The sequence below is a fragment of the Chaetodon trifascialis genome, chromosome 7 (assembly GCF_039877785.1).
Source record: "Chaetodon trifascialis isolate fChaTrf1 chromosome 7, fChaTrf1.hap1, whole genome shotgun sequence".
NCBI classification, from domain to species: domain Eukaryota; kingdom Metazoa; phylum Chordata; class Actinopteri; order Chaetodontiformes; family Chaetodontidae; genus Chaetodon; species Chaetodon trifascialis.
In genome coordinates, this window is record NC_092062.1 from 11,427,211 (window position 1) to 11,439,736 (window position 12,526).

General features: G+C 41.5%; 1 protein-coding gene across 1 annotated transcript; it reads left to right on the forward strand.

Moving 5' to 3' along the window:
* The first annotated feature begins 3,064 nt into the window (after positions 1-3,064).
* On the forward strand, positions 3,065-9,060 carry ncam3 (neural cell adhesion molecule 3). The gene is made up of 17 exons (XM_070966819.1): positions 3,065-3,196; positions 3,811-3,882; positions 4,006-4,203; positions 4,400-4,534; positions 4,909-5,052; positions 5,211-5,328; positions 5,907-6,061; positions 6,234-6,367; positions 6,586-6,721; positions 6,868-7,035; positions 7,254-7,373; positions 7,625-7,627; positions 7,808-7,935; positions 8,031-8,199; positions 8,384-8,576; positions 8,685-8,813; positions 8,995-9,060. Exons 1-17 carry the CDS (start codon positions 3,124-3,126, stop codon positions 9,035-9,037), a joined length of 2,118 nt encoding a protein of 705 aa, XP_070822920.1. The 5' UTR covers positions 3,065-3,123; the 3' UTR covers positions 9,038-9,060.
* Positions 9,061-12,526: the final 3,466 nt, after the last annotated feature.

Sequence of the window (12,526 nt, forward strand, 5' to 3'; positions counted from 1 at the left end):
ATTAACAAAATAAACAACAAACACCACACAGCCTTGTTGTGTTGACTTGGTGATTTATATTCGGTTGAGTTTTTGGGCCCTTCAACATGAGATTAAGCGTAGGTTAGTCAGTTAAATCAGAGACTATGTTTACGTACACACTAATATTCCACTATTATATCTAATATGACAATATTCCAAATTTTATAGGCCTTATTCTGAATGGTGCATTTTCCAAGTACGCCATTATTAAGGTTTAGGAGCACAGAAGTTGAAGTTTTAACCACAGATGGAGACACACAGCCTCTGCCCCATTTACAGTCAGCTCCGTGCGTTGCCTCGCCAACAGTTTGCAAGGCTGCTGTAGAGGTGTATGCACAAAAGAAAAGTCTGCATTTCCTGTCAGAAGGACAAACACACCTGCTTTTAAACATTATGAAATACTTGGACATTAACAGGTTTTTGGATATGAGCCAGAAGAAAACATGGTCTCTGTGTCACCACATGAAGATGTTCATGTATCTTCACACTTTGTTGTTGACTCCTGGGCCTGCTCAAAACCAATGCGGACATGAATTTCACCAATTTTATTAATTATCAGAGTTAGCGAGAAAAAAACGCAGCTAAATTGACAGTGATGTGGAGCAGCTGTCAGTGTGTGCCCACCCTTGTTAATGGCCCTCGTTAACAGCCCTCATTACGAGCACACTCCATTCTAATGAGCCATAATAGCGCCTCCTGATAATCAACCTGATAGGTGGCCCCTTTGGACTCTATGTCCTTTGATTGGCTTGGTGGACGGCGGCGTGGAGACACTGATAGGCTATCAGGGGAGAGGTGGGAGGGGCAGGCTGGCTGCTGGCCAATAGAAGTGATAGGACCCAGAGGAACAAAACTTGACTGGCAGCAGGCAGGTAGATGAAAGGGCAGTGACGTCAGCCGTGTGAGAGTTTACGTTCCGTTTGGTTGACTCTTTAATTCCAGGCCTGTTGGAACATGATGCAGCAAATGTCGGGGGATGACCAAAATTGACGAAAGAGTTTGTTATAATGAACCCACAATGTGATTTTTGCAGGCTGAGACATTTTGACACTTTCTCACACTTTCTTAGTGATTTTAACCAATACTATGCAACCAAAAAACCATAAAAACACGGTGCGTGTGTGTGTGTGTGTGTGTGTGTGTGTGTGTGTGTGTGTGTGTGCGTGCGTGTGTGTGTGTGTGTGTGTGTGTGTGTGTGTAAGCTTGATGCTGACAGGGTCCAGGATGCTCACCATCAAAGCCCTCAGCTGCCGTCAGATCATGGGTTTGTTGAGCTTTGACAGATGACTGATTAGACAAAGCTACATTGTGTGTTTGTGTGTGTTCCCAGTGAAGCTCTAATCATGATCAGTGACCACATCCTGAAGTGAATCAGGACTGTGCAAGAGCACACACACATATCAATCTGCTGGTCGCTATCAGAAGTCAGTAACTGTCTCTCATTGTGACATCTGGTCAAATGCATTTCATTTAGCTGCTGGGGCCTTTACTTCACAGCAGTCATGACAGTACTAGTACAGTACTACAGGACCAGGACCTAAAACTGGAGCAGCTACATGGAATTCAGATATTATTAATTTTATTATTTGCACCTGTATTTTGTCTCCTATGAGAAAAAGTCAGCCTCTTGCTCAGTGGTAACATTACTTGGTATGAGCCATCATTACTCTTGTTAGTAACACCTGTGCTTTCCATGTAATGACAAGCTGAATGGTTATTAACAATAAGATTAATATTAATAATGATAATAATAGGGCTGCACGGTGGCGCAGCAGGTAGTGCGCGTGCCTCACAGCAAGAAGGTTGCCGGTTCGATCCCCGGGTCAGACGGGGCCCTTCTGTGTGAAGTTTGCATGTTCTTCCCGTGCATGTGTGGGTTCTCTCCAGGTACTCCGGCTTTCTCCCACAGACCAAAAACATGCTCATTAGGATAATTGGTGACTCTAAATTGTCCGTAGGTGTGAGTGTGAATGTTTGTTTGTCCTTGCATGTGGCCCTGCAATCGGCTGGCGACCGGTTCAGGGTGTACCCCGCCTCTCGCCCATTGTAGCTGGGATAGGCTCCAGCCCCCCGCAACCCCGAAAGGGATAGGCGGTATAGAAAATGGATGCAAATAATAATAATTATAATGCATGTGCCCTGTCATGCCAATTCAAAAGCCTTGAGTTCATTTCTGCACACCACTCTCTTTATTGTCTTAAATTAAAGTCTTTGAAGTCTATTTTGATTTGACTTTGACTTGGCCGCTTAAACAAAAGCTTGTGCTTGAATAAGATTTGGAAAAGATAAAAGTCGCTTGCTAGAGACGATCAAATTCAGTTCCTTTTGCAATCACAGAATATGGGCTGTTTCTCAAAGTTAAGGATATGCTTCCTTTGTAGTAGAGGGGGTGTCACTGGGGTTTGTTAAGGTCGACGTCTTGAAGGAAGCACATTTTCAGCACGTGAACGATGGCAGTGCAGTGATTTTGGCATACGTGTTTGTGCTCAAAAACAATGTCACCCTTTTCAAATGAGAGAGGAAAAAAACGATGGAATGATAAAAATATCTTTCCCCATCTCTTCTTCCCCTGGGGTGCTGCCTCCCCTGCTTTCATCCGGTAGCTTGGAGGGAGAGAGAGAGTGATAGAGAGAGAGAGAGAAGTAAAAATATAGAAACATAGAGGCAGACAAAGCATAGGTCGGGACAAACGTGAGACATAGGAAAGGAAAGAGAGGGACAGACGTCATTCAGTCACCTCCCATTTGTCTTCATGAATGACCAACAGTAACCCTGTGGGATTAAAAGATGAGAGAGCAATGCTTCCTCTCTCCCCCTTCCTCCACCCTTTTCTTGTTTCCTCTCATCTCTGCTGTGGCCCTATATAACCCCTGACACAGACCCTCTCCCCATCATAGCTATGTTGGGTGAATAGGAAGCAGCAGGTGTCTGCACGTCAGCGGGAGACTGAGTTACCGATATTTGAAGTTCCTTTTTATCATAGCAGATTTTTAGTTGATGTTGTAAACTCTATCAGACAAGCCATTGAGCGTCTCCAGCTGGGTTGACTGCACAGCTTTGATTTGAAGTCACACAGGACTGGTAATCATCCACCAGGTGAACATGAAGAACCAATCAGCTCTCATCCTGAGGACAGCCGTGCTGCTGCTGCTGCTGCTGCTGATGTACGGCACAGGTAAGATCTATAGACGTTGTTGTGATGAGATGTTTTGATATATGCTGCATGGCTGAGATATTGAGACTGAGAGTAAAAGCAAGTTTATGCTGGCATTTTAAAGTGCATGCAGTCAGTAACTGAGGAAATATCTGAAAGCTTTCCTCACAAATCTGTACAAACAGGGAAAATCTGGATTTTGTTCTGTTTGAGTGTTCTGTCAACGTAAAAGCTTAAGATCTAAGGTCTATTTTTGTGGGCTATAAAATGTGATAAAGCAGAATAATATTCCAACAAAAATATCAGAATTTTAATTTCTAATTAAAGTTGCCATCTACATTTTAGTTTATCAGTTTTGGTTCATATATTCACTTCTGATGCCCTACATGTCAGTTGCTTCAGACCACATCTGTCTTTTCAGACCTAGACGGATAAACTCACACTCGAAAAGCACAAAATACATGTGTTACATCAATCTGTTTTTTAGATTACAAAGGACAAATAGTAATAATCACCTTGACTCTAAAATGGGTATTTCTGCTGTGATGTTGGTGTTGCATCGATGTGTTTTGTCATCAGTTTAATCTGGCCAGAACTATCAGTTCTACAAGCATTGTTCTTCTCTCCTCCTCTAGATGCAAAGATGGAAATCATTACCAGTAATCCAGATGTTCTGGTCGGAAACGAGATCTTACTGTTGTGTAAAGGTGAGTCTTCGTTTGATGGGTCATTAATCTTGTCCTTGTGAGTGAAATGTTTCAGTTCGAACCTCTTAAAGGAAATGAGCCTCCACGTTTATTTTCACTCTGTCTCTCTTCCTCCTGTCCTAGCTGGAGGAGATGGAGACATAACGTGGCAGAAGGATGGAGAAGAAATCGATGATGAAGAAAAGGTGTCCAAGGTGGATGAGACCTCCTCTAAACTGATCATTAAGAAGGCTACGATACAGGATGCGGGCAGTTACACCTGTCTGTGTGAGTTCGACAGTGGACACCATGATAACGTTATGGTGCAGCTGTATGTTCATGGTACGTAACACCTGACTGCACACACATACGTGAACGCTGAACATGTCCATCGAAATCTTCAAGTTGCTTATTTTCAGCGTATGAGGTCTTGTTTAATGAACCAAACCCTGTTTATTTTGATGATGTTAGCACTCGTTTTGTTGCTTTATTGTGTACAAAATCAGCATGATACTGTAAGCTTCTCCTCTTTTGGCAGAGGGTCCATCATTTGGCCGTACCACCACCTACCATGAGTTTCTGGAGGGCACAGATGGTGTGGTGCCCTGCCTGGTGACCGGACAGCCAGCGGTGGTTGTTCACTGGCTCAGAGACAAGCAAGAAATCCCTTATGGTATGACCAGCACCTTGATCTGTAGATGTAGCTCTTGTCAATACTCCCATTAGGTCACCCTTACAGCGATATGCTTTGTTTTTGAGTGAGCACTTGCTTTGTACATCATTTTGACACCCTACAGAAATATCTTTTAGATTTGTGTCTGCTATAACTAACATTAAGGCTCTACAAGCATTCTGAATGTTTTAGATGCACACAGAGTTCAGCGATACTTTTGCTAAATAGCATAAAGAGCTCTGCAGTGTGCTTTGTCCAGCTGCACTTTTATGGCTGAATAACAGACTTTCACCCAGAAATATAACTGTCTTTTTCATGTTTTTGCCTCTGCCTTTGCTTCTTTCCATCACGCTCTGCATTTTCTCTCACTTCAGGGGGAAGGCGTGTGCGTCAGCTGCTTGATAACACGCTCTTCATTGAAAAAGTGAAAAGAGAGGATGCTGGGACATACCTGTGTCAGGCCCAGATCAGAGGAAGGCCCGTCTATCAGCACCTCTCCGTCTCTGTTGTAGTCAACGGTCAGTGTCTTTAGTGTGGGGGTAATCAATGACACAAAGATCCTTCCTGACTCTTGTGTAACACAGCGCTGAGTGTCAGGGACTCTACTCATGAGCACATTTTGTATTTGAAGTAAATGAAATGTAATGTTTGCTTCAAATATAATTCCCCCCCGCAGCTCCTCCTACTGTGCATCTGAAGGAAGAGGAGAAAAAAGTGCTGGCTGGACCAGAAACCAACGTTTCCTTGCTGTGTTTGGTGGACGGTCTACCAAAACCCAACATCACCTGGACCATGTAAGTCCTGACTTGTCGAGAGTTGGTTACTCTTTGGTGTCTCCATAAATGTTGTTCAGAGAGGTACATTATGCATCATTATGCTGACAATGTACAAGTTTAGTGTGGAATTGATTTAGATCTAAACCTGTTTCTCTCTACTTCTTTTACATCACAACAGAAGTCTAATGACGGACAGTATGTGTTATTTTTCAGTTGGCTTTTTCACTGCAGTTCATTGCTTTCCTTCGTTTCAGCTGACTTACATTTTTATGATTTTTCTAAATATTAAGTTGTTTTTATTTTCAACCTTTGGACAATCTGTCATCAGCAATAAAACTGTGTCACTGTGTTGATATACAGACAAGCGCCCTTGACTCTCAGCCGGCCTGTTGCTGTTGTTGCATAGCATCTTATCTGTGTGTCAGAGGGTGAACAGAGACAAATTTCCTCATCAGTTTCTGAAGCATCGTCTCTCCCTCTGCCGGCCTCGATCTTTCCCTTATCCTCCATTAAGTTGTGTCTGCAAACATCTGGATGACATAACACTGTCTTTTGAGTACTCAAAGTGTATTTTGCTCTCCACTTCCTGTCCACAGGCCAATTACGATTGACCCTTCACACCATCACTTTAACTCAGACCGCAGCCAGCTGACCATCAGGTCTGTTGCCAGGGCCGACTACGGAGAGTACATCTGCACTGCCGCCAACAAGATAGCTGAGAGCAGTGCCACCATCATGCTTCATGTTTTTGGTTAGTTGAGTTTTCTATCATTTTTCATGTTAATTGTCAGCATGACAGTGATTTTCAATTGATTTACTTTATCCAGTTGTACTATAATGACACTTGGACATGTGTTTCTCAGCGTTTCTTTAAATTCTAGCGAGCTGGTTACTGTTATGATAAGAGACATGTTGTATTTCAGAGGCCCCAGAGGTGTTTGTGTCAGCAGAGCAGCAGAGTGTGTCAGTGGGTCAGCGTGTGTCTGTGTCCTGTAACGTCTCTGGCCATCCTCAGCCTGAGCTACACTGGCTCAACAAGCACAATGGATACACACTGGTAAGAGTGTATAGACACATACACACACACACACACATGCAGTTTTGAGCAGCCCCAGAGATGCATGAGCTATATGACAAACAGCACTCCAGTCAGCTCCATGTTAGAGCCTCAGTGACCTTTAGCACTGTCCAGCTCCTCCAACAACATGAAATCTGAGCATTACAGATTTGTGTTTGATCTGATTGGAGGTTTCCTTTTGTGCCTCCCGCTGTCAGGACTCTACCTCTGCTCGCGTCCATGTTGTTGATGGTGCTTTGGTGATTGAGGAGGTGATGCCCTCTGATGGTGGACTGTATTCCTGCATGGCTGTCAGCGCCTCTGGAAATGCATCAAGAGATGTTGCAATACACAGTAAGAGTCTATGTCTGTTTTTGTGTTTGGGAAAAAAGTCGTAGATTTCATCTTCACTTATGATCATGCATCTGACTTACAATTCTAATATTTGTTTTTCCTTCTTCCCTCCTCCCCTCCCTCCTCTCTGCCCTCCTGACTCACAGCCGAGCCCAGTCTGCCTCACTACCTGTCAGTGTCACCTGGACCAACCTCAGTCCTCTTCGCCCTCAAAACCCTGCCCATCAGTGGAGGAACACCAATCACAAGTTTCATTCTACAGTGGAGGCAAAGTGCAGCAGAACAGTGGAAGGAGATCGCAGTCCCAGTTTCAGGTGAGAAATCTGCTCCTCAAAGAGGCTTTGCAGCGGTTCATCATGACTCTCAGGAGAAAATCAGTCAGTTAATCTTTTCTGCATTACAGTGCCTAAACCATAAAATCTGTCCTGCCATAAATACCGAAATAACATTTAATCATGCACATCAGCTGATGTTGTGTCTTTCTGTGTGTGTGTGTGTGTGTGTGTGTGTGTGTGTGTGTTTGCTATTGTAGGTCCTCTAGCTATCACGAACCTGAAGCAGTACACGACGTACACAGTGCGTATGGCTGCCTCAAATGCAGTGGGAGTGGGACAGTTCTCAGACACAAAGACAGTCCGCACCCAGGGAATACGTAAGTGTTACACACACTAAACCCATATTTCATGCAATGTGTGGAGCACAGACATTCACACATGCATGTGGTGCACAGTACATATCTAGCAAGCAAGGCTTTTCCTCCTCATCTGCCATCACTAATTTATCTTTTTTCATCTCCCGTGCTAACATTTCCATGACATCATCATCATCATCATCATCATCATCCACCTGATGTTCTTTCATGCTACTGATGACACCATGTAATCCGCTGTCATCCATTCTCAGAGGGTAAATTATACTGTCATCTACTCAACTGTGAAACAATAAACTATACTACCAAAAACAACAGCCTGTATAAATAGATACCTCTGAATCCGAAGATGAGGTGTTGATTGTTATTTATGACTGTTGAATTTGAATGCATTGTCATCAGCTCTTTCCTTCCTTTCTGCCTCCTGTATCCTGTAGGTGAACCAGACAGTCCAGTTGTGTCACTTGATCGGATGAAAATCGAGAGCAACTCCTTCTCAGTCCCTCTTAAACAGACTGATGATGGTGGATCTCCTCTGCAGCACTTCAACATACGATACAGACAGGTAAGAGGCAATGTGATTTTGTATATGAATGGCTCTTTTTTCGTGCTTTTGTTTCCTTCAGTGATCTCCTATGCTTTCTCTGTATGCTCTCTCAGGATAAAGAGGGCACGGAGTGGAAAGAGATGGAGCTGCCGTCCAATAGTGACTCTATCTCCCTTCAAGACCTGTCTTTCAGCTCTGACTATCAACTGGAAGTGACAGCAGTAAATGCTAATGGTACCTCTGTCCCTGCCACATTCAACTTCACCATTGGAGAACAGCCTGGTATGTGACCCCCCCCCCACCCCACCCCCAGCCCAACAAGTCCCCACAACATGCTCTTTAGTCAGGACATGTGGCTTAAACTGTGAACTGGGAGTGCTGACAAAAATGTGTTTCTTGCCACAGTGAGGATATTTTCCATACTTTCAGTTAGGTCATCTTGACTCTCTCATGTCTCCCTCCAAAGTGAGCCGCAGCATGACCAAAGGCAGCGTGGTTGCCATCGTCATGGTGATTTTCCTGCTGGTTTTCCTGGTGGTGGACGTGACCTGCTGCTACAGAAATCACTGTGGCCTGCTCATGTCCATCTCTGTGAAGCTCTTTGGACAGAAAGTCCCAGGCATGAAAACACTTGAAGATGGAGAGGGAACCACTAATGGGTAAGTAGAGGTTGGAAAATATTTCCACAAAATAGATTTTTTTTTTTTTTTTTTTTTGTAGATCGCCAAGTTGTCATTATCATATTTGAAATCTTTGTGTGTGTGCAGAGAAGTGAAGCTAAAGGGTATATCCACTTCTAGAGGCAGTATACAACTGGCGGGGGTTCACACGTTGACTAAGGAGGGGGGGCAGCTCACAGAGGTCACCTGCGACAAAGCCTCCCTGACAAAACACGAGTATGTTCATTCACTCCCACAGACATCAAACCATCTCATTTCTGCTTATCTAGACAGTCACACAAAGACTATATACTAGAGAAAATGATTAAATAACTCCACTTTTAACTGATAATTATTTTCTATACAGTTATACATCTTTATATCAATATCTCACTGATGAATTATGTCTTTCCCACAGGAAAATACAGCCAGGTAGAGACCTGCCCAATGCCGATGCATGAGGCCAAAAAACTGGAGAAACAACGAATAAGAACACACTTCTCATAAACAAGTAGATAATCTAATAAAAGTCTAGACAACAAGAGAAGAAATCAACCAATCACTCAGTCTCAATGACTGACTCAGAGCAGCCAGCCATCTCTACATTGGATACAACTGCCATGGGAAGGTTCAAACACACCTGACAGACTGCAGGGAAAACACTCACTCACTGGGCTGTTTCAGACGTCTGAGCTGTTGGAGTGAGAGGACAGTGGGTCCGTGTTCAGCCTCTCCCGACAACACTGTCCTCTCCTCTGCTTGAAAACCTCCCAGCCTCCAGATGACATGAAGGCTGACAGAGGCTGCAGGAGATTGTGCTATTTAATAGTCTTTTTGTCCAAGACAGAGAAGGCACAATCTCCTTCCACAGGGTAATCTTGATGTCTGTGTTTTACAGGGTAAAATGATCGCTAATATAGATAAATCCTCAAATTGCTCTATTCTCGCAACACGTTTACTGCATTTTGAATGTTGTACACGGACACAAGGTCTTATTTTATTTTTTCTCATTCTGAATCATATCATGGAAATCCTGTTAAATGCAGAGGGTTTATTTGGCATTTAAATATATGTGTTTATATTAATGATGTTTTTTCATATGTCTTTTAATTATTATTAACTTTTTAATAACAGTGCATTGTGGCTGCTCCTCTGATTGTTATGTAAGCCTGAACATCTTATTTTCTGAGTTTGAATAACACTGTATGCTAATACTGAGCAGTATTTTAAAGGGCGTTTCAACTTAAACTAACTAACTAACCTTAATGTACTTATTATTCACTGATATTTATTGTTTTTAAACCATAAATGAGAGATATTTATCATGAGAGGCTTTGAACTTGAAGCCATGTTTGACTTTGTAGCCAGCTTTACTGTTAAGCACTTTTTCATGAAAGGATTTTCATATCGTTGGCAACTAACACTGGCCGCATAGGGGACCTGTAATTAAAAGCAACTTTTATTATGAGAGCCTCCTTTAACGTACCTGTAATAATAGGCAACATGTATGAAACATTACTACACCTAACAAACTGACTAATGTTCTAAGTTATTTTGTATTTATAGTCAAATTAATACTTACGATAATCAAATATGCTACAGTAAGTGCAAAAAGCTTCAACTCTGATATTCTTTTCCTGACCGTATTAATGAAGTGTTTTGACATTATTGTAACATTGTATTGAACACTGTACATGGTTGTATATACATATTTGCATTTGATATAAAAGCATAGACTGTAACAGCTTTATGTGTTTTGTGCTCACCAAGTGAATGTAGGTTTTCTCATGTTAGTAGCATCTCATTGTCACATACAGTAAAAGTACAAAAACTACAAAAAAAAACCAAAACTACAGCCAGCGCCTTTTTTTTGCTTTTTTGCTTTTATGAATCCGATATTGTATTTAATTATAATTTCTTCTCTTTCAAACAATTAGGCCTACCTTTTAGTTGTATGTCATACAATCACTGGAGTTAGGTTATATATAGATATAAGAGGTTTCATTGAGTGCTGCAGATTTATTATAGATTTCTAGACTTTGTTAGATAGATATGAATGTTTTGTTGAGTTGTGCTGACTGGAAAACAAAATCAGTCAAGCCCAACAGGCCAACTGTGGAGTTATGATTTATGTTTCAGCTGCTATTGGTGTCCAGCACGGGTAAGAGCTACCAAGTATTTAGATTTCAGCAGGTAAGACAGTGTTGGAAGTCTATGTTCTGATATATACTACATAAATATTGAGACTCTGAGTGATCATTCCTGCCTCGGTGAGCTTATGTTGGTCTTTTGAAGTGTAAACACTGGATTTCCTCAGGATATAACTGATACTTAGTTCTTTTTTTGTACCTAAACTAAAATTTCCATGTCAGCATAAACAAGGAAAATGCTGGATTCAGTCTGTTTCTGCCTGTTTAAACAGTAAAATACAAAAATAAAACCAGTGTTATAAACACTTGCTCGTTAACAGCACATCAGAACCAGAAAACAAAAAGCCAAAATTCAAGACGTGAAGCCGACGGCCTCCAGATGCAGCTCTGTGGAATGATGACTGTGATGAATGAAAGTGATAAACGTCAAAAACTCACCACCTAAAGGAGTCCAAGGTGGCTGATAAGTTGATTTTTCCTTCACATGGTCATCTTGAAGAAATAGTCACAGAGTGTTCTTCACAATGAGACACTGTTTCTGGAGAGTGTTTCTGCTGAATATTTTAAAATGTAATTCTTCAGTGCTGTGAGCAGTAAAGATTTAAATTCCATTTATTAGTATTATGCTGGCTCTTCTACACAGCTTACCAACCACCACTTAAAAAAGCAGATGGACATTAATGAACTGGGAGCTGATTGTTCTTTTGTTTGTTGTCTTAAATTAGAAGACAAAAACTATTAATGATCAAATGACTGCAACTAACACAGATTTTTGCGAGAGCAAAATTTTATCCAAAGTTGAAAGAATGAACTGACTGGGGGTGAGGGTCCTGATTCTGCTCACCAAATCTTTTTTTTTTCCCCTTTATCAGCCTCTTCATAGAACTTTGTTTTTGCTCTTTTCTAAATAAGATATATTTATATTTATACCCAGGAACTAAATCATGACTTCTCTAATTTCAGATATTTTGGCAATGCAGTCCAAAAGCTGTTTTATTGGCTGTCAGTGCATTTTTTTTTGTCAGGTTATGTAAATGCCCCGATTGACTCAATGTGAACTTGAAGTCAAAGTTTCTAGAATACCTACAGTAGCATGCTGTCATCTGCACCAGACATCTCACATAAACCTACACATATTTTGGGTCCCTGTCAGCTGCTCTGGGAGGAAGTGGAGCAATTGGTTTGCAGGGGCGGCTGAGTCCGACTGGCATCAAAGACTGATTAATAAAAGTTGTGGTTATCAAGACTCTGAGGGTGCTGGGTGGTGTGTGACACATTTTGTTTTTCAAAACCTTTAACAAGGATCTGAAAAGCACCGCTTCATAAGACAGCACTTGAACACAGTTTTGATGACCTTGCACTGTACTTCCATGCATTTCCATTTTAAGCTACTTTATACTTGATTTCAGAGGGAATGTTGAGTCTTTGATTCCATTACATTTATCTGACAGCGGTAGTTTGTACTACTTTTCTTATTACAATCTTTATATAACCAGATTATAAAATATGGTGGATCATTTACAGACTAAATTATCCAGCACTATGTAAAGCAGGCGTCAAGTATCTACATTACAGTGTTAGTTAAACATGAATGCTTCAGTAGTTACAGTAACAGTAATCCTTGTATAAAGGTCCATATAATGGCAATATTTTCTCAGGGATCATTTTTATGCATAACATGTAGGCCTCTCTCTATTTTGATATGTTACAGACATTTTGCATTTTCCTCTGCTTCAGAGTTTACCTGAAATGAAGTTTTTTTTTTTTTTGTTTTTTTTTTTAGGTAAATTTTTTTAGGTA

Coding starts and splice junctions, on each gene's coding strand:
- ncam3 (XM_070966819.1), top strand. CDS start 3,124: ATGAAGAACCAATCAGCTCTCATCCTGAGGACAGCCGTGCTGCTGCTG. Junction 5,053..5,210: donor CGTCTCTGTTGTAGTCAACG/GTCAGTGTCTTT, acceptor TCCCCCCCGCAG/CTCCTCCTACTGTGCATCTG. Junction 8,814..8,994: donor GCCTCCCTGACAAAACACGA/GTATGTTCATTC, acceptor TCTTTCCCACAG/GAAAATACAGCCAGGTAGAG.